General features: G+C 60.7%; 3 protein-coding genes and 1 non-coding gene across 4 annotated transcripts; 3 read left to right on the top strand and 1 right to left on the bottom strand.

The window, feature by feature from the left end:
- Positions 1-1108: 1108 nt before the first annotated feature.
- On the top strand, positions 1109-6092 carry RPL13 (ribosomal protein L13). Its single transcript, XM_030512055.1, has 6 exons — positions 1109-1194; positions 1464-1579; positions 2408-2549; positions 3902-4075; positions 5156-5212; positions 5891-6092. The coding sequence occupies exons 2-6, from the start codon at positions 1476-1478 to the stop codon at positions 6047-6049; spliced, it is 636 nt and encodes a 211-aa protein (XP_030367915.1). The 5' UTR covers positions 1109-1194; positions 1464-1475; the 3' UTR covers positions 6050-6092.
- On the top strand, positions 1735-1815 carry LOC115601429. Its single transcript, XR_003989348.1, has one exon. It is a non-coding gene; the product is annotated as a small nucleolar RNA MBII-202 (small nucleolar RNA).
- A 1432-nt stretch (positions 6093-7524) lies between the features above and the next one.
- On the top strand, positions 7525-15171 carry CPNE7 (copine 7). Its single transcript, XM_030512038.1, has 16 exons — positions 7525-7645; positions 8400-8840; positions 11113-11295; positions 11367-11441; positions 11873-11947; positions 12024-12107; positions 12183-12272; positions 12432-12530; positions 12958-13044; positions 13147-13206; positions 13334-13467; positions 13610-13664; positions 13795-13846; positions 13942-14075; positions 14245-14481; positions 14650-15171. Exons 2-16 carry the CDS (start codon positions 8616-8618, stop codon positions 14785-14787), a joined length of 1728 nt encoding a protein of 575 aa, XP_030367898.1. The 5' UTR covers positions 7525-7645; positions 8400-8615; the 3' UTR covers positions 14788-15171.
- A 2253-nt stretch (positions 15172-17424) lies between these two features.
- On the bottom strand, positions 17425-19731 carry LOC115619571 (sulfotransferase 2B1-like). Its single transcript, XM_030512050.1, has 6 exons — positions 19507-19731; positions 18634-18851; positions 18369-18495; positions 18200-18294; positions 17910-18090; positions 17425-17816 (listed from the first exon to the last, which is right to left on the bottom strand). The coding sequence occupies exons 1-6, from the start codon at positions 19643-19645 to the stop codon at positions 17701-17703; spliced, it is 876 nt and encodes a 291-aa protein (XP_030367910.1). The 5' UTR covers positions 19646-19731; the 3' UTR covers positions 17425-17700.
- Positions 19732-19788: the final 57 nt, after the last annotated feature.

Raw genomic sequence — 19788 nt, 5'->3', positions numbered from 1 at the left:
AAGATGATGATATGTGTTTTGGCACATACGAAGCTTATTACAGCTCAGAGTTGCATAGGACAAGGGGTTTCTTCTCCCTGGCCAATAACTCTCATTCAATTTTCATAGCATATGTCTCACAAGCGGAGATTGAGGAAAACCTGTTTGCAGAGCCCAGTGTAACCCTGCAGTGTGATGTTAGAAGCTAGCGTTGCAGAGAGTGGCTCTGAGTTACGCATGCTGGCTCAGAGCAGGAGAGGTGCTCTCAGGAACACAAAACCAGGGCTGTCTGTTGGGAAGCTGCAGTAAAAGCCTGGCAGTTCCCCTGGCTCCATCCTCATGGCTCTTGCAAAACAAGCTGTGGTGACAGTTGTCTGCCCTTCGTCAAGGAAGGCATTAAAATGATTGATGCGTGGTGATCTCTGGATGGCTTAATTTTTTAGGAAGGATTATTTCTCGAGTTGAGGATTTTCTGTGACCTGAAAGACCCCAGCCCAGTCTAACAGCTTTCAGCCCCCAGTTCACTGACGGGCTGCAGCAGAACCTTGTTTCCCTGGACGATGGGAGGATGTTCTTCAAGGTGTCCTCTCCCGTGCCCCAGCACAGAGCCACCTGCCAGCACCAACCCTTGAGCCCTCCCTCTCTGGACCCTCTCAGTGCTGGCTGGGGGTCATTTCCCTGGTTTTCTACACTTGGGATGCTACTGCCTGTATGCTTTAATTCCAAATCTATTTGTTTGTTCACAACTTCATCCTTTAAATTCGCTTTTTCATCAGCAGCTGAAACTTCCCCCTGTTCTTTCATATTTTTGTGAGGTGTTTTTTTTTTTATAAGTCATGGCTGTGTTTTAGGCTGCCTCAATAAACCCTTTGCCAACAGGATTCACTTGTGCGGAGGGGGGGGCGATGTCTGTAGGGGTGCGCACTGCCCTGCTCTGGGGGACAGCGCCGGATCCTTGGCGGCTGTCACTGTGCAGCCGCTGTCTGGTGGCTGCCACCGCTCCCAGGCTGCTGCGGGACGCGGTGCGGGGTGACCCGACCCCTCCTCGCCCCCCGCAGCCCTGCAGGGGCGCGGGCCCTTTAAGCCGCCGCCACCTTTACTGCGGGCGCGGTGAAGCTGCCGCCGGGCGCTTCCGCTTCCGTCCTCTTCGGGCCGCTTCCGCCGTGCGCGCCGCCCTCCTTTCCTTTTCCGGTCGGCCATTGACGGTGCCGGGAGGTGAGTCGGGGCGCTGCCGCGGCCGGGGGCTCCATCCGCCGACATCCGCCCGCCGCGGCCGCGCCCCGGGCCGCGATGTGCCCCGGAGCCTCCCGGAGCCCCGCGCGGGGCTGCGCGCTGCGCCCGGCGCTGCGCCCGCGCCCCCGGCGAGCGCTGGCAGCGGCCGGGCCGGGGCATGGGGTGTTGGGGGCGCTCTGGGCCTGTCCTGGGTGGGGGGCCCTCAGCCCCGGTGCCCCGGCGGCCGCCTTTAGCCGTGCCCGTGTCCGCAGGCAGCAGCAGCCATGGCGCCCAGCCGCAATGGCATGATCCTGAAGCCGCACTTCCATAAGGACTGGCAGCGGCGAGTGGCCACATGGTTCAACCAGCCCGCCCGCAAGATCCGCAGGTGAGTGACCTGCGGCCGGCCGGGGTCTGTCGTGTGGCGTTGGGCTGCTGAGGAAGCTGGAGCGCTGCGGTTGTTCCCGGGTGTCGTCCCGATGTTACTTGTTAGCGGGTTGTTCCTGGGGTGCGTGGCTCTGGTCGTTCCAGCTGCAGTCAAGTGATGAGACGTCTCCGGAATCGCTGTACAACATTGATGATTCCCTTGAACCCTTTTGTATCTGATGACTGCGGCTGTTCCATAGAAGCACCCATCAGGCTGACAGCCCAGTGATGTGTTTGTTTCGGAGAGATCCCTGCGTGGCAGGAGCTTCCCTGCAAAGGGTGGTTAGCTGGCAGTGTAGTGGCGTCAGAGGAGGCCGTGAAGATGCTCCGAGGGCTGGAGCAGCTCTCTTATGAAGGCAGGTGGAGGGAGTTGGGGTGGTGCAACCTGGAGAAGGCTCTGGGGAGACCTTAGAGCAGCTTCCAGTGCCTGAACAGGCTGATAAGAAACCTGGAGAGGGGCTTTGGGCAAGGGCCTGTAGGGACAGGATAAGGGGAATGGCTTTAACCTGCCAGAAGGGGGACTGAGATGAGCTCTGAGGCAGAAGCTCTTCCCTGTGAGGGTGCTGAGGCGCTGGCACAGACTTTTCCCAGAGAAGCTGTGGCTGCCCCATCCCTGGCAGTGTTCAAGGCCAGGTTGGACACAGGGGCTTGGAGCAACCTGCTCTAGTGGAAGGTGTCCCTGCCCGGGGCAGGGGGTTGGAGCTGGGTGAGATTTAAGGTCTCTCCAGTCCAAACCATTCTGTGACGCCGTGATTTGTGTTTCTCATCCTTGTCCTGTTCAACATTCCAGGAGGAAGGCCCGCCAGGCGAAGGCTCGACGCATTGCTCCTCGTCCTGTAGCTGGGCCCATTCGGCCTATAGTGAGGTGCCCTACTATCAGGTACCACAAGAAAGTCCGTGCTGGCAGAGGCTTCAGCCTCGAAGAGCTTAAGGTAGGTACAGCACACTGATCCCAACCCAGGCAAATTTACTCCAAGTCGGAGCTTGTCTTGGAACAACATTGTCTTGGCATGTTCTTCCATGTATAGACATGTATAGACCATGCGCCAAGCTGTCAGTATCTGGTGGCTCAGCTATGGGAGAGTCAGAGAGTTGCTGCTCTGCAGCAGCACAGAAAACACTGATCTCGCCTTTCCTTTAACCAGGGAGTGGGGATGCTGTGTATGTCAGAGTGAAAGGTGGCTTTGAATAGTAAATGTCTTTTTGTCTGGTCAGACTGTAAACAAAATTCCTTTAAAATTGCGTTCTGGAAGAGCCTTCGTTGAGTCTCTTCAACTTCTTTTGGGGAGTGGAAGGCTAACAGCCTCTTCATTAGATTCTTTTGTTACTTGGAAACACGTTTCTGCTGATCCTAAAAATTTTAGCCACCATGAACCTGTTCCTGTTGTGGACAGAGTAAACCACGTTCAGCTTACTTCCAGGAGAAGCAGGGGATGTTGCCAGGACAGAGACCTGCTCGCAGTCGCCTCACATGCATGAGACCATTTCTAATGCAATAGCTGTGAGTTGGTTTAGGAGCACGTTAAATCCTGTGGGATTCAGGAACCTTTCCTGTGACCTTCCCAGGTGCACTGAGCTGATGAGCTGTTACAAGCTGGATTGTGGAACTCCCACCCATGTATCTCCTCACAGTGGGCAGGAATAATCATCAGGGCTTGCTGGCAGCCCGCAGCTGTCTCTTGTGCGTTGTTCGGCATCTGATTAAAACATTTATAACAGTGAAATTAGTGTATTGAAGCAGTAAAATTGTTTTTCTGGATGTGGAATGCTTCATTACTTTAATTTTTGGATAATGGTGGAATACAAAATGGTATGCAGATATTTGTCTTTAAACAGAAGATGAAGTTATTTCTTGCTCAAGATGGTTAAAAAAAAATACTCCTTTATTGGAGCTTCCTATATGAGGTGAACTGGAGCTATCTGGGCAGTGACTTGATGAATTTCTGCCTCGTGTATCACAGCTTACATTTCCCCCTCGTGATTACTCAGGGGTTGCACTTTGCTCTCCTGAGGAAATCCCTCTGCAAAAACCACTCTAAAATCAGTGGAACATTCTCAGCACTAAAATAGACACTCAGGTGCCCATTGTCTGTGGCATGTGGGTCCCTCTTCCCCACGCTCACACTGCCAGTAGGATGCTCGGTCGGATGCAGATCCGTTCTCCACACTCTGCAGCCGTGATGGCTGTGCCTGGATTGTTCCCTGGCTGATGACCAGAGCAGCTCCCGGCACTGGCGCTGGGGCTTGTCGGGTGCTGACACCACACACTCTATGCTCTCCTCAGCTCGCTGGCATCAACAAAAAGTTTGCCCGGACTATTGGAATCTCTGTGGATCCCCGGCGGCGTAACAAGTCCACAGAGTCCCTGCAAGCCAACGTGCAGAGGCTGAAGGAGTACCACTCCAAGCTTATCCTCTTCCCAAGGAAGCCGGCTATGCCGAAGAAGGGAGACAGCTCTGTAAGTACTTGGCTGCTACAAATGTTTAGAATCATAGTATAATTTGGGTTAGAAGGAACCTGCAAAGGTCATATAGTCCACTGTTTCCCAGGGCCTATTTCTGGTCGTTCGTCTGTCCATCTCAGGGCAGTGCTTGTTGAACTAGGGACTGCCAAGGCGCTGAAGGAGCCCATCGGATGTGGGGCCTGAGTCGTCAAGTGACCTGTGGGGAGCTTTGGTCATTGCCCAACCAGTTGACTTTTAGACTATGACAATAAATAGTCAGAATAGATGAAAAGTCCATGTGGAGTACTGGTTTGCCTTGGAAAGGGAGAGGAAGGCAAAACCAAACTCTTCAGTGGAGCAGTTCAGCGAAAGCCATGTGCAAGGAAGTGTTGAGAAGGTTGTTGCTGTTGACTCACAAAAATGCTGTTCATTAAAATCCCACAGAGATGCAGACTATGGTTTGCCTCCCTTGGCTCTGCCCCTGGTAGATGCCTGATTCCCGTGGGACACGCTGGTGTGCTCAGCCTGTCCTCGATCTGCTGGAGAGTGTCACTTTTGAGCCACTCACCTGCAGTGGAGCCCAGCACACTTAGGTTTTTGGAACAGGGAGGAAGGGCCTGAAGCTCCTCTGCCAGTAGGTAGATACTAAAATACTGTTCCAAGTGTGTTTACTTGAAATCAGCTATCTAAAACAAAACCTGAATCATTTTTGTCTCATGCCGCACTCTTAAAAGGAACTGGAGTTAGCCTTAGAAGGAATTGATGAGGAACGCACTGGGTATCAAACTAAAACCGGCACAGTAGATGTCAATGTTTTTCCAGCTGGCAGGACTCCTGGAAGGCCGCTGCTCCTCCGGGCAGAGCCGGGCTGATGGATAGGCAGGCAGATCGCGAGTTGTCGATGCGGCATGGCTGTGCCAAATGCTCCTGAAATGCTGAATTCGTTATGAGTCAGCGTTAAATCTCCGGTCAGCGTTGTTAACGGTGCATTGAGCTGGGTACCGGTGCTCAGGGCACACTTCTAACCTCGCTGCCAGCCCAAGAAGTTTTAAACGCTGCTTTTTTCATGATGGGTTTTGTCCTCTTGTTCTGCAGGCTGAGGAACTCAAGATGGCAACTCAGCTGACTGGACCTGTTATGCCGATCAAGAATGTAAGTGTGACTAAATCATGTTTTTTCTGTGTGATAATTGAGACTCAAGCTCCATGGAGAGGATTCTTCCTCCTGCTGTTCTGCAGCTCGGGGTTGCTGTCTCCAGATATTTTCCATCCTGGAGCAAAGAAAAGCAGGAACAGGTCAACCTCATCCTTGTCTTTTGCCACGAGTACCTTGATCTGTTTGGTTCCTTGGTGTTGCAAAGCAGACTGCAAAGAACTAATTACTGGGAGCTCTGCTAAACATCAGCTGAGCAGGTCCTTAAATCACGAGCTGTGTTTATGGTTCTGGAGAAGAGCTCCAGTGTCAGGGGTTCAGATGCGTTGGTTGGGAATAATCACGTGTAATCAGCACTTATTTGTCTCAAACCCCCCCCACTGCTTCCAAAAGGCGCTGTTGTGTGTTAGCGCCACACACCTGACTCAGATCCCATGTTGGGCTTGTTTGGTGGGTTTTTTCCCCTGGTATGTTCTGGCAAATCAGGAGCAGGTTGAAATGAGGTGCCCGTCTGAGCGATGCTGAGGGCAGGGCCTGTAGATGGCACAAGTGCTCTGTTGTTCGCAACACCACAGAGCGAGCGGTGGAAACGGAGCGAGATTAATTGTGTTGAGCTTTGAACACAGTCCCTGGGAGGCTCTGGTGCACAGCCTGACTGTCTGCGCTCTCTCCCACCAGGTTTTCAAGCGGGAGAAGGCTCGTGTTATCTCAGAAGATGAAAAGAACTTCAAGGCTTTCGCCAGCCTGCGCATGGCCCGAGCCAATGCCCGGCTCTTCGGCATCCGCGCGAAACGTGCCAAAGAGGCGGCAGAGCAGGATGTGGAGAAGAAGAAATGAACTGTTCTCCCCAGAACTGTCAATAAAAAATGTGGAAACACAAGTGTGCTGTCTTTTTAGGGCAAACGTATGGATCCGAGCCGCCCCGCGCTGCAGCGGGTGTGTGTGCTGGTGAGGATCGTGGTGATGAGACTCCCAAGTTCCCTGGAAGCGAGTGGAACCAGCACCTGCCTTGCACCAGCACCCTGCCAGGAGGGCTCTGCTCTGTCTGCAGGGCTGCAGCCTGCGCTCCCTCCTGCCCCTCACTGGGTCTGGCCCCATGGAGTAGTGTGAGGAGGGATTTTGGGGGGAACCCTCCTCCCTGGTGAGCTGCTTCCCGTTAAATCACTTCAGATTTGATGGTTTCCACAGCTTTATGTGCAGAGCAGTCGGTGGGTGTCACCCCCAGGGGCTCGGCTTGGCAGTCACTTGGCCCACAAGCCTCACCCTGGGTCCCACAGGGCCTGGGGAGGGCAGAGTCATGCCCCATGCATATCCAGGCTGTACCCCTGCCCTGGCTTCTCTTTGTCTGGATCTTTAAGCCAGACTTTTAGGGAAATAGCATGATGGCATTAAAGGGGAGCACAGCCCTGCCCTGCAGCAGGGCCTGGGGGCTCTGGCCTGTCCTCATGGGTGTTGTAGGGCTCCTGGGCTCTATGTGCCACAGGGCAGGGGGTGGCTGGGTCGCGGGCAGGGTTGTGGGGTCCGTCCTGCTCCAGGGAGATCCCCTCTGTTGGCTGACCAGCTCCGGGACCGTTCCGCAGCCTGGCTGCACTGCGAGTGCTGGGATAATGGAATCATCTGCTTTCATTAGCAGGTCGGTGGCAGAAACTCGGGGCTCTGAAGTGATGAAGTGCTCCGGTGCAGGGACCCCAGCACAGCTGGATGAACCCGAGGGTGCTCCAACACCCAGGCAAGGTCTGCCCAGTGTGGGGCTGCCTTCTGCCCAATCCCTCCATGGCTGCAGGGGGAGCAGGAAAGGAGGGTGGCCTATTTCTGCCATGCAGGCTGGGGATTAGCTCCCAAAGCCCAGGGCCCTCGCACTCATTAGCCCTATCTGCATTTTAATCCCTCCGAATACAGGCTAATTACATCATATTTCATAAAGCCGAGCTGGCAGCACTATGGCTCTGGGGTGATATGGGGGGTGCCAGGGCCCAGACTGTGGGTCCAAGTGCTCTGGCATGTGGGGAGGGCACCCAGTGGTTTGGGGCACCCCATCCTTGCAGTGGGGTGTTAGTTGACAGTGTGTGGGGCTGCACCCAGGATTGGTCCTGGGCACCCCATGGAGAGCAGCTGGAGAGGGTGAGGGGCTGTGGGGTGCTGGGAGCACGGGCTGTGCATGGAGGGCTCGCCTCGAGCGGGAGCATCTGCTCTGGCACAGCCACTGGTGCCAGGGATCCCGCTGAGCCGCGGTGCCTGCCGGTGGGCTCCGCGCCGGTGCCGGCAGCGAGGCAGTTAACGGAGCTTGTCATCTCCCTCTTAGGGCTTCGCTCCCGAACTGCAGCTTGAGTCAGTTGTGTGGAGGTGGCAGCGGCGGCAGCTCCGGCTGGCACACCGGCTCCGGCTGGCACACCAACCCCAGACCCGTGCGGAGCCCAAGGCACCGGCACCCAGGTGAGGGGGTTCGACCAGGCACGGTGGGATCCGGTGCCCTTTCCACTGGGAGGTGCCAAGGGGTGCCCCTGATCCCAGGGAAGGGGACGGTACCCTCTGGAGCTGGGGTACCAAAGCCATGTGCTGGGTTGCCTGCGCCATGCGTGGCTTCACTGGGAAACTTCGGCTGGGCTGGGCATGCTGGGGCACAGGCAGGAGGGCAGCTCTGCCCCGGCTCCTGCTCCAGACCCTGTCTGAGCCAGGCAGCCCCCGGGGGTTGTGGCTGGGGGGACAAGCCCCTCGATGACCCGTCACTGCAGCATGCTCGCTTGGCTGAGCATCGCCAGGCTCGAGGTGCAGGGTGGCCCCTGTCCCCAGCACAGGCGAAGTCTCCCCATCACCTCGGGGTGCCACCAGCCCTGTCTGGGGCAGCAGGACATGACCAGCACTGCCAGCATCGCCCAGTGGCACGGACAAGGACCTGGTGTCCCCGCTGTCTGCAGGGACTGGAAGGGAGTTTCTGCTCCCCAGCACCAGGATGGGGACCCCAAGATGGGGGCCCCCGCTCCTGCACAGCCTCACAGCCCCACTTGGGTGCTCATCCTGCTCCTCAGTGGGCACAGCCCCATAGGATTCCTGCTCAGTCCAGGGTGCTGTTGGGTGACCGGGGGCACAGCAGCACCCGTGGGGCAGGCTGATGCTTGGGGGTACAGGGGCAGCATCACGCAGGGTAACCCACCTCCAGCTAATCCCACTGTGCTTTTGTGTCTTGCAGGGTTCTGTGGAGTAACTGAGACTGGAACCAGCCACCCCACTTCAGACGGGGCCCCCTCCACGCACCAGAACATCCCACCCCGGTCCCCACCAACGCACCAGGGACCTGCCGGACCCCACTCTCCTGGCACCGCGGGGCAGCGTGCCCCGGGCATGACGGGTGCCTGCACAGCTCCCTGACAGCAGCAAAGGCAGCGCCCGCCCCACTGCCCCCCATATGCCCTTCTCCCACGGAGCCGCCTGCCCCCCGTCGCGCCCGGCCCCCCAGCACCCCACGGGCACCATGGGCGAGGTGCACGAGCCGTCCCCGCAGGCCTCGCTGGCCGTGCTCTCCAAGGTGGAGCTGCGGGTGAGCTGTAAGCACCTCCTGGACCGTGACACGCTCAACAAGTCCGACCCCTGCGTCCTGCTGCTGATGCAGTCCCAGGGACAGTGGACAGAGGTAGGAGGGTGGGGGGCTCCACTGGTGCCCATCGCAGCAGGGCAGGGGCTGGCTGTTAGTGGGGACGTGCAGGGTGCTGGGCACAGGGTTTGTGTCGCTGTTATGGGGACAGATGTGATGGCGGTGTCTCTGGAGCAGCTCCAGGGTGGCTGCGATGCACATAGGGCTGGAGATGGGGCCAGTGTGGTGGGTGCAGGAGATGATGGAGAGCAAGGTTCAGGGTGCAGAGCAGGGTGCAAGGGGCAAGAGATGGTGGAGAACAGGGGGCAGGGTGCAAGAGATGGTGGAGAACAGGGGGCAGGGTGCAAGAGATGGTGGAGAACAGGGGGCAGGGTGCAAGAGATGGTGGAGAACAGGGGGCAGGGTGCAAGAGATGGTGGAGAACAGGGGGCAGGGTGCAAGAGATGGTGGAGAACGGGGCAGGGTGCAAGAGATGGTGGAGAACAGGGGGCAGGGCAGGGGGCAGGAGGTGGTGAGGAGCAGGGTGCAGGAAATTGTGCAGAAAGGGGCAGGGTGCAGGAGATGGTGGGGAGCAGGGTGCAGGGTTCAGAGTAGAGTGCAGGAGATGGTGGGGAGCAGAGTGCAGGGTGCAGGAGATGTTGCAGAGCAGGGTGCGCACAGAGGATGCTGGATGCAAGGTGCAAAGCTCACAGTGGTGGGTGCGGGGAGCAGGGTGCAAGGTGTAGGGCTCATGGGGCAGCACGAGACTCATGGGGCAGGGCAGGGCGCTGTGGGACACTCACAGTGCATGGGGACAGCGTAGGCATCTCGGTCAGAGCAAAGCTCCGGGGCTCTGGCAGGATCAGGCAATGGGGTGCTCACAGCGCACGGCTCCAGCACAGCTCCGCTGCCCTGGGGCAGAGCTAAGGGACACCTTGGCCACCCCTGGGTTGGTCTCACCCTGCCTGGGACCAGGACAGACAGCTCAGAGCGGGGTCAGGGCTGGCACTGCAGCCGTGTGCCCCTCACTGCGCTGCGGGGTCCTGGTGCTAGGGATGACACTGGGGCTGGCGCTGGCGCTGGCACTGGGGCCGGGATGACTCCTTCCCATCACTCCCCCACGGATTAGCTCCGCGCTGGCGCCGGCAGCTCCGCATTTGCTAATCGCCGCTGCTCAGCCGGCAGATTGAGCGCTAAATCCCTCTGCGTGTAATTGACTCTGCTCGACGGAGCTAGAGCTGGAGCCAGGGCGGGCGGCGAGGGGCCCCGTGCCAGGCTGTGCCGAGCCAGCTGTGCTCTATGTGCCACACTGTGTGTGCCATGCCGTGCTCCATGTGCCAGGCCGTGCTGTGCCATGCCATGCCGTGCAAGCCCCATCTCTAATGAAGAGGGGCCCTCCTGGGACACCTTCCAAAGGGTGCTGTCCCCCTCTCTGCCCCCCAGCCCAGACAAGGCAGTGGCTGAAGCCAGCTCAGCCACTACCCAGTGGGTCCAAGAGCTGAAACAGCCCCACACATGCTGGCAGGGACTGGCACCGGGCGGGCTGAGGTGACCCAAAGCCCCATGACAGGACTGTGGGGCTGTAGGCACAGTGCTGCATGGGTGGGATGTGCTGTGCCTTGGCCACCCCACCTCGGAGGGTGCCCCTGGGGTCCGGATGGTGTGGGTTCAGCAGATGCTGCTGTTCCAGGCAGGCGGTGGGCAGGGGCCGGAGGCTGGCGGGGTGCCCTGGCCAGGATGTGTCCCATTGAGTCAGCGCCGCAGGGATGGGATGCGCGGGAGGCTCCTGGAAGGCGCTCAGTGCTTGGTGCCAGCACAGAGATGCTGAGCACCCCCCGTGCCAGGGCCATGGTAGCCGGTGGCTGGTACCCCTGCCCTTGGCCAGTGCGGGATAGGAGCTCAGGGGCTTGTCCTCGGCACCAGCCTGTTGCTCCCACTTGGTTGAAGCTGTGGCAAACCGTGGTCCAGAGGCAGAGCATCCCCTTGAATTGACCACAGGGTTTTCCCTGATTCCCGAAGGCAGCAGAGCCTGGGACCTGGCAGGGTGGAGCCCTCGGGGGCACATCTCCCTGCCAGACCCAAAACTGGGGTTGCTTCCCCCATTGCTGTTCACATTTGGAGGTAGATGTGCAAGGCTGGTCCTTCCCGGCAGCTGGCCGGCTTCCCCCATCTCTGCATCCCCACACCCCCATGCCCTGGGTTCCCACATCCCAGTGCCTGGCTCTGGGCAAGCTCTGGCATCCCAAGGCCCTGGGCAGCTCCGCTGGCCCTGGATCCATCCCCGAGCTGGGCTGTGCCCCCGCTGCCCCCCATCCGAGCTCTGTCCATGCAGGTGGACCGCAGTGAGGTCATCAAGAGCAACCTCAACCCCGTCTTTGCCAAGATCTTCACGGTGGATTACTACTTCGAGGAGGTGCAGAAGCTGCGGTTCGAGGTGTACGACAGCCACGGGCACGCTGGCGTGGGCACGCACGATGACGACTTCCTGGGGGGCATGGAGTGCACCGTGGGGCAGGTGAGCTGGCGGCCCCCACCCCAGGGACACGCAGCGGTGGTGTCCCCAACCCGATCCTTCGGCTTTTGCAGATCGTGGCACAGAAGAGGGTGACGAAGCCGCTGTTCCTCAAGTACGGCAAGTTTGCCGGCAAGTCCACCATCACGGTGAGTGGCACCATGGGATGCATGCGTGGCACCAAGCTGGGACCCTGGGGTGGCACCAGACTGGGGCACATGGGTGTCACTGGACTGGGGTGCTGGGATGGCATTGATCTGGGGCATTGATCTGACCCACTGAGCTGTGTCAATGGGGTGGCACTGAGTTTGGGGGATGACACTGAGCTGGGCCTTACAGGGGGTCCCCAATAACCCTCCTCCTGCCCTCGCTGTCATCCAGCCCTGCAGCCCACCAGGCTCTCAGGGATGGGGAGGGCTCAGGGTCCCCACTGAGGTCTGTTTATCACCGTGGGGGGTGCCCACCGTGCCAGGGCAGGCACATGGCACCCTGTCCCCTGCTGGGGTACCATCTGCCCCTGCAGGCAGGGAGGGCAGGGGGACAAAGGCACTGAGCACCCTGCTGCCGCCTCTCCTCGCAGGTGATCTCGGAGGAGATCTCGGGGAACAACGGCTATGTGGAGCTCGCCTTCCGGGCCAAGAAGCTGGATGACAAGGTGAGCCGGGTCCCACGGCAGGGAGCCGGGGGGAGCAGGGCAGAGGGTGGGCTCTACTCCCTGCTCCCTCCTCCAGGACCTCTTCAGCAAGTCGGATCCCTTCCTGGAGATCTACCGCATCGATGATGACCGCAGCGAGCAGCTGGTGTACCGCACCGAGGTGAGGCTGGGCAGCACCCGACCCATGGCCGGCCCACGGCCACTGCCCAGCCCCACTGAGCCCCTCGCCCCGCAGGTGGTGAAGAACAACCTGAGCCCCATCTGGGAGCCCTTCAAGGTCTCCCTCAACTCGCTCTGCAGCTGCGAGGAGAAGAGAAAGCTGAGGGTGAGGAAGGACAATGGGGACCCCACATGTACCCCAGCTTCCCCGTGGCTGGGGATCCCAAGCCATTGGGAATGGTGCTGGGGCTGGGTGCAGTGTGGGGTGCATGATGCACCTCAGCCTGGTGCTACCCAGCCATGGCTGAGCCGTGTCCCACCGCAGTGCGTAGTGTGGGACTACGACTCGCGTGGCAAACATGACTTCATTGGCGAGTTCTTCACCACCTTCGAGGAGATGCAGAAGGCAATGGGGGAGAACAAGGTAGGTACGGAGACGAGGGTATGTGGGGACAGCTTGTGGGATCATCTCTCCGTACCACCAGCAGATCCCATTTCAGGAGGCACCTCCCACCTCCTCCTCTGGTTTTGAAGTTGTTCTCCTGCTACCCCGCTCTTTGGGGAAGGGATGGTGGGTTTGTGCTTCTTGGGGGCAAATCGGCTCCCCCAGGGATGGTTGAGAGTGAGGGAAGGCTGCTGCACCTGGGGCTGTGGGGTTATGGGGCTGCGGGGTTATGGGGTTGCGGGGTTATGGGGCTGCGGGGTTATGGGGTTGCGGGGTTATGGGGCTGTGGGATTATGGGGCTGCAGGGTTATGGGACTCTGGGGCTGTGGGTGAGGGATGCTAGCGCAAGGAAGCCACGTCCGTGGAGCTGTGGGGCTGCAGACAGCATGGGTGCAACGTGCTGCAGGTGCAGTGGGACTGCATGAACCCCAAGTACAAGATCAAGAAGCGCAACTACAAGAACTCGGGGGTCGTGGTGCTGCTGGATCTGAAGGTGAGCGCCAGTGTGCCGTGCCATGCTGAGCCGTGCTGTGCCATGCCCAGCTGCTGTGGGGCGGCATGGGGCAGACCCGGCTGACACAGGTCCCTCTGGAAGATCCACAGGGTCTACTCCTTCCTGGACTACATCATGGGCGGCTGTCAGATCCACTTCACGGTGAGGAGCATCCCCCGTCCTGAAGCACCAGGGGGCAGGCAGAGGCTCCGGCACCGGGCTCCCCTCAGCATTGCCTGTGCTGTGGTGCCCACCCTGCGGGGACCCTCACTGCCATCCCCCCTGCTAGGTGGCCATCGACTTCACCGCCTCCAATGGGGATCCTCGGAACAGCTGCTCCCTGCACTACATCAACCCCTACCAGCCCAACGAGTACCTCAAGGCGCTGGTTGCAGTGGGAGAGATCTGCCAGGACTATGACAGGTCGGTTGCTCTGGCAGGTCCCCTGGTGCTGGTGACCCCGGTGCTGGTGGCCCCGGTGCTGGTCACACCGGTACGGGTCACCCTTGTGCTGGTCACCTCTGTGCTGGCACTGCTGGGGCTCCTTACACCCCTTCCCTTGCAGCGATAAGAAATTCTCAGCTCTGGGCTTTGGTGCAAGGATCCCCCCCAAGTATGAGGTAAGGGGGTGGTTGTGTGGTGGGACCCCAGGGATGTGCTTGTCCCTCCACGCACCCTTGCCCATGGCTCCCGTGGGGCCAGGCAGGAGCTGGGTGGGCACTGGCTGCCCCCTCCCCTCTCACCCTCCAGGTCTCCCATGATTTCGCCATCAACTTCAACCCTGATAACGATGAGTGTGAGGGTGAGTCCAGCCCTGGGAGGCCTGTCCCATGGCCCCCCTGTGCCAGAGCCCGGTGCTGCCAGAACATCCTCACTCACCTCCCGCTTCCCCCGCAGGCATCCAGGGCGTTGTGGAGTCCTACCAGAGCTGCCTGCCCAAAATCCAGCTCTACGGCCCCACCAACGTGGCCCCCATCATCTCCAAGGTGGCTCGTGTGGCAGCCAATGAGGAGCGGACCAAGGAGGCTTCGGTAGGTACCTGCTGTCCCCACTGCTGGCTCTGTGCTGGGCTGAGACCTCGCATGCTCATGCCACTTGTGGCTGCTCCAACAGCAGAGCCAAGCCTTTGACCTGCTCCCCTTGCGTGGGGCTGGCAATGGGCCCGGGCACCCCCGCCCAGAGCTTCCCTTTCCGCCCCAGCAATACTTCATCCTGCTGATCCTGACGGATGGAGTGGTGACGGACATGGCGGACACGCGGGAGGCCATCGTCCGCGCCTCCTACCTGCCCATGTCCATCATCATTGTGGGGGTGGGCAACGCCGACTTCACCGACATGCAGATCCTGGATGGGGATGATGGGATCCTGCGCTCCCCCAAGGGCGAGCCCGTCCTGCGGGACATCGTCCAGTTCGTCCCCTTCCGGGAGTTCAAGAACGTGAGTGGGGCATTGGGGATCCTCCTGTCCCCTCTATCCCCTCCTGTCCCCAAGGCAGGACCAAGCATCACGGCAGAGCAAGCCATGGATGCTGCTCCGCACACTGGGGCAGGTGGGTGCCTTGGTGCCCCTGGCTCACCCATGTGCCTGGTGTTCCCCATCCCACAGGCATCACCAACAGCCCTGGCCAAGTGTGTGCTGGCGGAGGTACCCAAGCAGGTCGTGGAGTACTACAGCTACAAGGCCTTCCCCCCCCGCTGCCCCCGGTCAGACACCCCTGACTCCAACCTCAGCTCGCCCCAGTGAGCCCCCCCCAGCATGGTGTGGGGACTGATGGGGTCCGTGCCGTGTCCCAGCCCTGCCATAGCCCCCTCCTCGCCGGACAGGGGGGCACCGGGAGCCGGTAGCGTGTCCCCACTGGCACTGGGGACATGGGGACGGTCCTGGTGCCCTGGTGCAGGACACCCCGGTCAGCATTGCCCACTCCCACTGCTCGGCGCCCCCCTGCCTGTTTCCGCTTGGTCCCTGCTGTCCCTTTGATGCTCTCGGTCCCTGCAGTCCCCTCTGTCCCCGCTTGTCTTTTGCTGTGACATCATTTGGAGGCTGCATGACAAACCCCTCCCTGGTATGTGGGGCCCCCAATAAAGCAACCAGCCTTGTGCCCGTGCCATGCGCTCTCTGGATACCAAACCTCTTTCCAGGCTATCAATGTGGTGCAGGCAAAGGGACAGGCAACTCTTAGGGTGCTGCCCGTGTCCTCTCGTGCCCCTCACCGTGCTGCCCAGCATCAAGCAAGAGCTGAATGTGGCCCTGTCCCTGTCTGCCCCTATATTTAGGGGGATTCGTGACTGGCAGCATGCAGGGCAGCGCCGGCGCTTCCGAGCCGAGGTGCCTTTGAGCAGCTGCTGCTTTCAAGTTGTGTGGAGCCGTGTCCATCCCGCTGTGCCGCAGCCCTGAAATCCAGGCCGCGGGAGCGGAAGCAGCGCGGGCGCTTTGCTCCTGCCCCTGCCCAGCACATTGCCTCTGCCAAGAGCCACGTGCCAGGTGCTGTGTGATGTGAGCCACGTGCCACGTGCTGTGTGCCACGTGCTGTGTGCCACGCACCATGTGCCACATGCTGTGGGCCATGTGCCGTGTGCTGTGCTATGTGCCAGGGGTCCCACGGCATGTGCTGCATGCCACATGTTGTGCCATGTGCTGCGTGCTCCATGTCATACATGCATGCCGTGTGCTCTGTGCCGTGTGCCATATGCTGTGGGCCATGTTCCACGTGCTGTACTATGTGCTATGTTGTGCCATGTGCTGCGTGCCACACATGCATGTCATGTGCTCTGTGCCATGTGCTGCTTACTCTGCCATGTGCTGCGCATCGCATGCCACATGCCACATGCTGCATGCTGCATGCTGTGCACTGTGCTGCATGCTAAGTGCCAATGTGCTGTACCATGTGCTGTGCGCCATGTGTCATGCTCCATGTGCTGTGTGCCACATGTCATGTTCCATGTGCCCTGTATCACATGCCATGTGTCACTTGCTGCATGTTTCATCATATGTGCTCCATGTCACACCATGTGCTGCCCCATGTGCCCTGTGCTGTGTGTCATGTGCTGTGTTGCATGTGTGCTGCATGCCACATGCCATGTTCTGGGTCATGTGCTGCGTGTTGCATGTGCCACGCTCTGCCACGTGCAGCGCACCAAGTGCTGTGCCCCATCTGCTGCACCAAAAGCCGGGTGCATTCACTGTCTGCCGTCTACCCCCTGGCACATGTTGTGGGGCACCATGCCACGTGCCATGTGCCCTTCACCCTGTGCCACGCGCTGCGTGTCGCTGTCCCGGTGCCAGCAGATGCTCCCAGGGAGGTATCATCCACTGGGGTGGGGTGTGACCCAAGGCCACCACAGCGACTGGAAATGGGGCCCGGGGCAGAGGCCACCCAAGACTGTGCCACATGAGTGTCACCGAGCTGGGCTCCAGGGCTGGGGATGCTGCTGTCACCAGGGGTACCAGCCTGTCCCCACCAAGGCAGCCACTCACCCATCCACCGGCACAGCCACCCTGACCCACCGTGCCGGCCGCTGGCGCTCCGGCACAGAGCACCCTGCCCGCACCTCCCCGTCCACCCGCATATTTATAGCTCCTGATTCATCTCTTATAAAGCAGGATAATAGACGTCGCCATAGAAACCCAGCGCCTGATGAGCTGTGCTGGCTGCGGCTCGGTGTGGGCAGGGGGCTGACCTGGTACCCCAATCCATGGGTGCCCCACCGGCGGGTGCAGGGGGACCCCATGGCGATGGGGGTGCCCAATGTCACTGCGGCTGCACCCACCAGTGTGGGGAGCGGTGTCAGGGTTACCAGGGTGACAGTGCCACCACAGTGCAGTGACAGACACCCCAGTGAGGGTCTCATCACCTGCCCCCAGCTCACTGCAGCCCTGGCGAGGGGTCTGCTCATGCTGAGGCCAAGCCCTCACCCCCTACCCCCTTGACACTGTGCCACATGGACCCACTGGATGATGGTTAATTAAGCCAGGGGTTAATTATTGACAGTGCCTGCGCTTCCCAAGTGGTTTGATAACGGCAATTCCTTGGAGCATGGCAGGACACAGGCTGTAGGGCTGGGGGGTGCTCAGGGTGCTGGAGGGGTGTGGGCACAACCCCTGGGTGCAAACACACCAGGAGGAGAAGGGGGGGCCCCAAAAGCATCATGAGGGTGCACCAGGGCGGGGATGGGGGTCACAAGATGCACCCTGGCAGCCCTGGGTGCTGCCAAAGGAGCCAACTCCGTGCCACGGGCTCCACCGGCACCCTAAAGCTGTGCTGCCACTGCTCACCCGGCCACTGCCCCCCACACAGAGCAGATCCCTTGGGATGGGTCCCCCACCCTGCTAACCCCGGTGCTTCCTGCCGCGGCGCCACTTCCCGCCCCAGGAATGCCGGGCTGGGGACAGCAATAAATATTTATTTCCGTGGGGCGGAAGCAGCTCACAGCCACACGTGCCCCCCCTGGACAGGAACCCGGTGGGTGGCCAGCAGTGCCCCCCATCCCCAGGGAGGTGTCATGCAGACAGTCCCCCCCAACACCAGACCCGCAGCTCCATTCCCCGGGGTGGTGCATGGGGTTTGGGGGGGGTCCCCATGCAGGCTGTATCCCCTTCAGCAGGGCTCAGGGGGGCCAGTCTCATTGTGCAGTGGCCTCCCCCGTCCCCCCAAGCCCGTCAGGCCATGGGCCAGCGCACGGGCAGCTCCAGGTCACCCATCTCCTCCTGGTAGAGGCGGTTGAAGAGCGTGTTTTGCCACGGGGAGAAGTGATCCTGCCAGTCCCCCACAACGCCTGTGGGATGGAGGGGATGGGGCGACAGGGATGCAGCAGCCAGAATCAGCCAGGTCCCCCTCCCCATGTCCCCTCCACCCCGTCCCCCCTCACCTTTCCTCATGAAGCATCCCTGGCTGTGGTCCATGATCTCGATGGGGATGAGGGTGTAGTTGGCCATGGCGTTGTCGCGCATGGTGGCGAAGGTGCAGTGCTGCTCCAGGGCTGCCAGTGTCTCTGGTTCCAGCGGGCAGCCCAGGAAGGTGCTGAGCCGCTGTGCGGTGCCGCGCAGATCCTGCGGCAAGGGGATGGTCAGACCCCAGCAGCCATGGGGATAAGGATGGGGATGGGGATAGGGATGCGGATGGGGATAAGGATGGGGACACGGATGCGCTGGGGCTCACCTGGTGCAGCTCCTCGTAGGTGACATAGAAGATGTCCAGGAGCTGCCGCTGACCCAGCCAGCCCTTAATGTGGTCAAACCAGGAGCCGTAGTGCACTGGGGGGAGGAGGGTGGTGATGTCCAGCCCTCATGGCCGAGTCCTGGTACCCCGGGAGCTCCCCAACCCTTACCTGTGCCCTCAAGGAACCGCGTGAGGAAGGTGTCGAAGGAGCCAGGGTCAGGCAGGAACTTGGCCAGGCGGTGGAAGTGGTAGAAGGAGACAGCGACATCCTTGGGGTTCCTGGCCACATAGATCACCTATAGGGGGTGGACGGTGTCAGCCCCATGGTGGGGGGGATTCCGCTCGGAAAGCACCCTGCAATCACTGAGCTGCGGGAAGCCCCATGGGCACGGGATGCCCCTGTGTGGACCCCCCAGCCCATCGCAGCCCCTCACCTTGGCCTTGCTCTGCTGCAGCGCAGGGGCCAGGATGCGTGCAGGCAGATGGGTGGTGATGAGCCGGCACGCGGCCGTATCCTGCATGTCCTGCAGGGCCTCCCTGAAGTAGATCTGCTCCAGCCATGGCGCCCGCTCCCAGTTGGGGATGGTCTTGGCCGGGAGGACGTCGCCGTGGCTGAACAGCAGTGTCAGGATCTCCTGCATCCAGGTGGTGCCTGCAGACACGGGCATTAGGGCAGTGCCAGCCCTGTGCGGGGCACCATGCGGCACGGCACGGCGTGACACGGCACATCCCAGCACGGCATGGCATGGCTCAGCACAGTGTGGCACAGTACCCGACGGCACAGTGTGGCACATCACAGCATGGTGCAGCATCATATGGCACAGCACGGCATGGCACAGACTGGCCCAGCTCAATGGCTCAGCACAGCATGGATCAGCACAGCACAACGTGGCACAGAGCAGCGCTGTATGGGACCCTCCACCAACTAGGCACAGGGGACGCAACAGGGCTGAGAAAGGGCAGGGGGTGGCTGTCCCCGTCCCCCAGGATCGGGGATTTAGGGTAAGGGAGCCCATGGCTGGGGGTCCCCTGCGCTGCGCCTGGAGGGGCCGGTGGCCGCAGCGCTGTGGGGACCAGGGGGTCCTGCTTGGCGAGGGGCTGGCCCCGGCCCGGCCACCTCCCAGCCACGCAGGCGGCTGCCGGCGCTGCCGGCGAGCCGGGGCTGTGCAGCAGAGCCTGCTCCCGGCCCCCAGCCCAGCCTGAGGGGTCCCAGCCCTGCCCCACTGCCCCACATCCCCACCCGGGCACCCTCCATGTGCCTCATCCCTGCTAGCCCCCTCTGAGCTCCCTGCCCCACCGGCCCTCACCTGATTTGGGGTAGGTGGCGATGACCACGTCGGTGGGGCGGAAGGGGAAGGCGACGGCGAAGCTGAGGGACTCCTGAGTGTGGAGGTGTCCCGGCAGGGAGATGCCGGCAAAGGTCTCTGTCACCTCCAAGCGCTCCATGGCCCGGCCGCCGCGGGGTTTGCAGCAGCGACCAGCCTTAAATAGCTGCAAAAGAGGAAGCTGTCCCGGCGGGCGGGAGGCACATTCCTGCCGGGGGGCCGCGGATCCGGCCACGCTGACGCCATCGCTGGGAGAGCGCTGCC

Source organism: Strigops habroptila, chromosome Z, assembly GCF_004027225.2.
Source record: "Strigops habroptila isolate Jane chromosome Z, bStrHab1.2.pri, whole genome shotgun sequence".
NCBI lineage: Eukaryota > Metazoa > Chordata > Aves > Psittaciformes > Psittacidae > Strigops > Strigops habroptila.
Note: the sequence above shows the minus strand (reverse complement) of the source record. Positions and strands in the feature narration are given on the sequence as shown.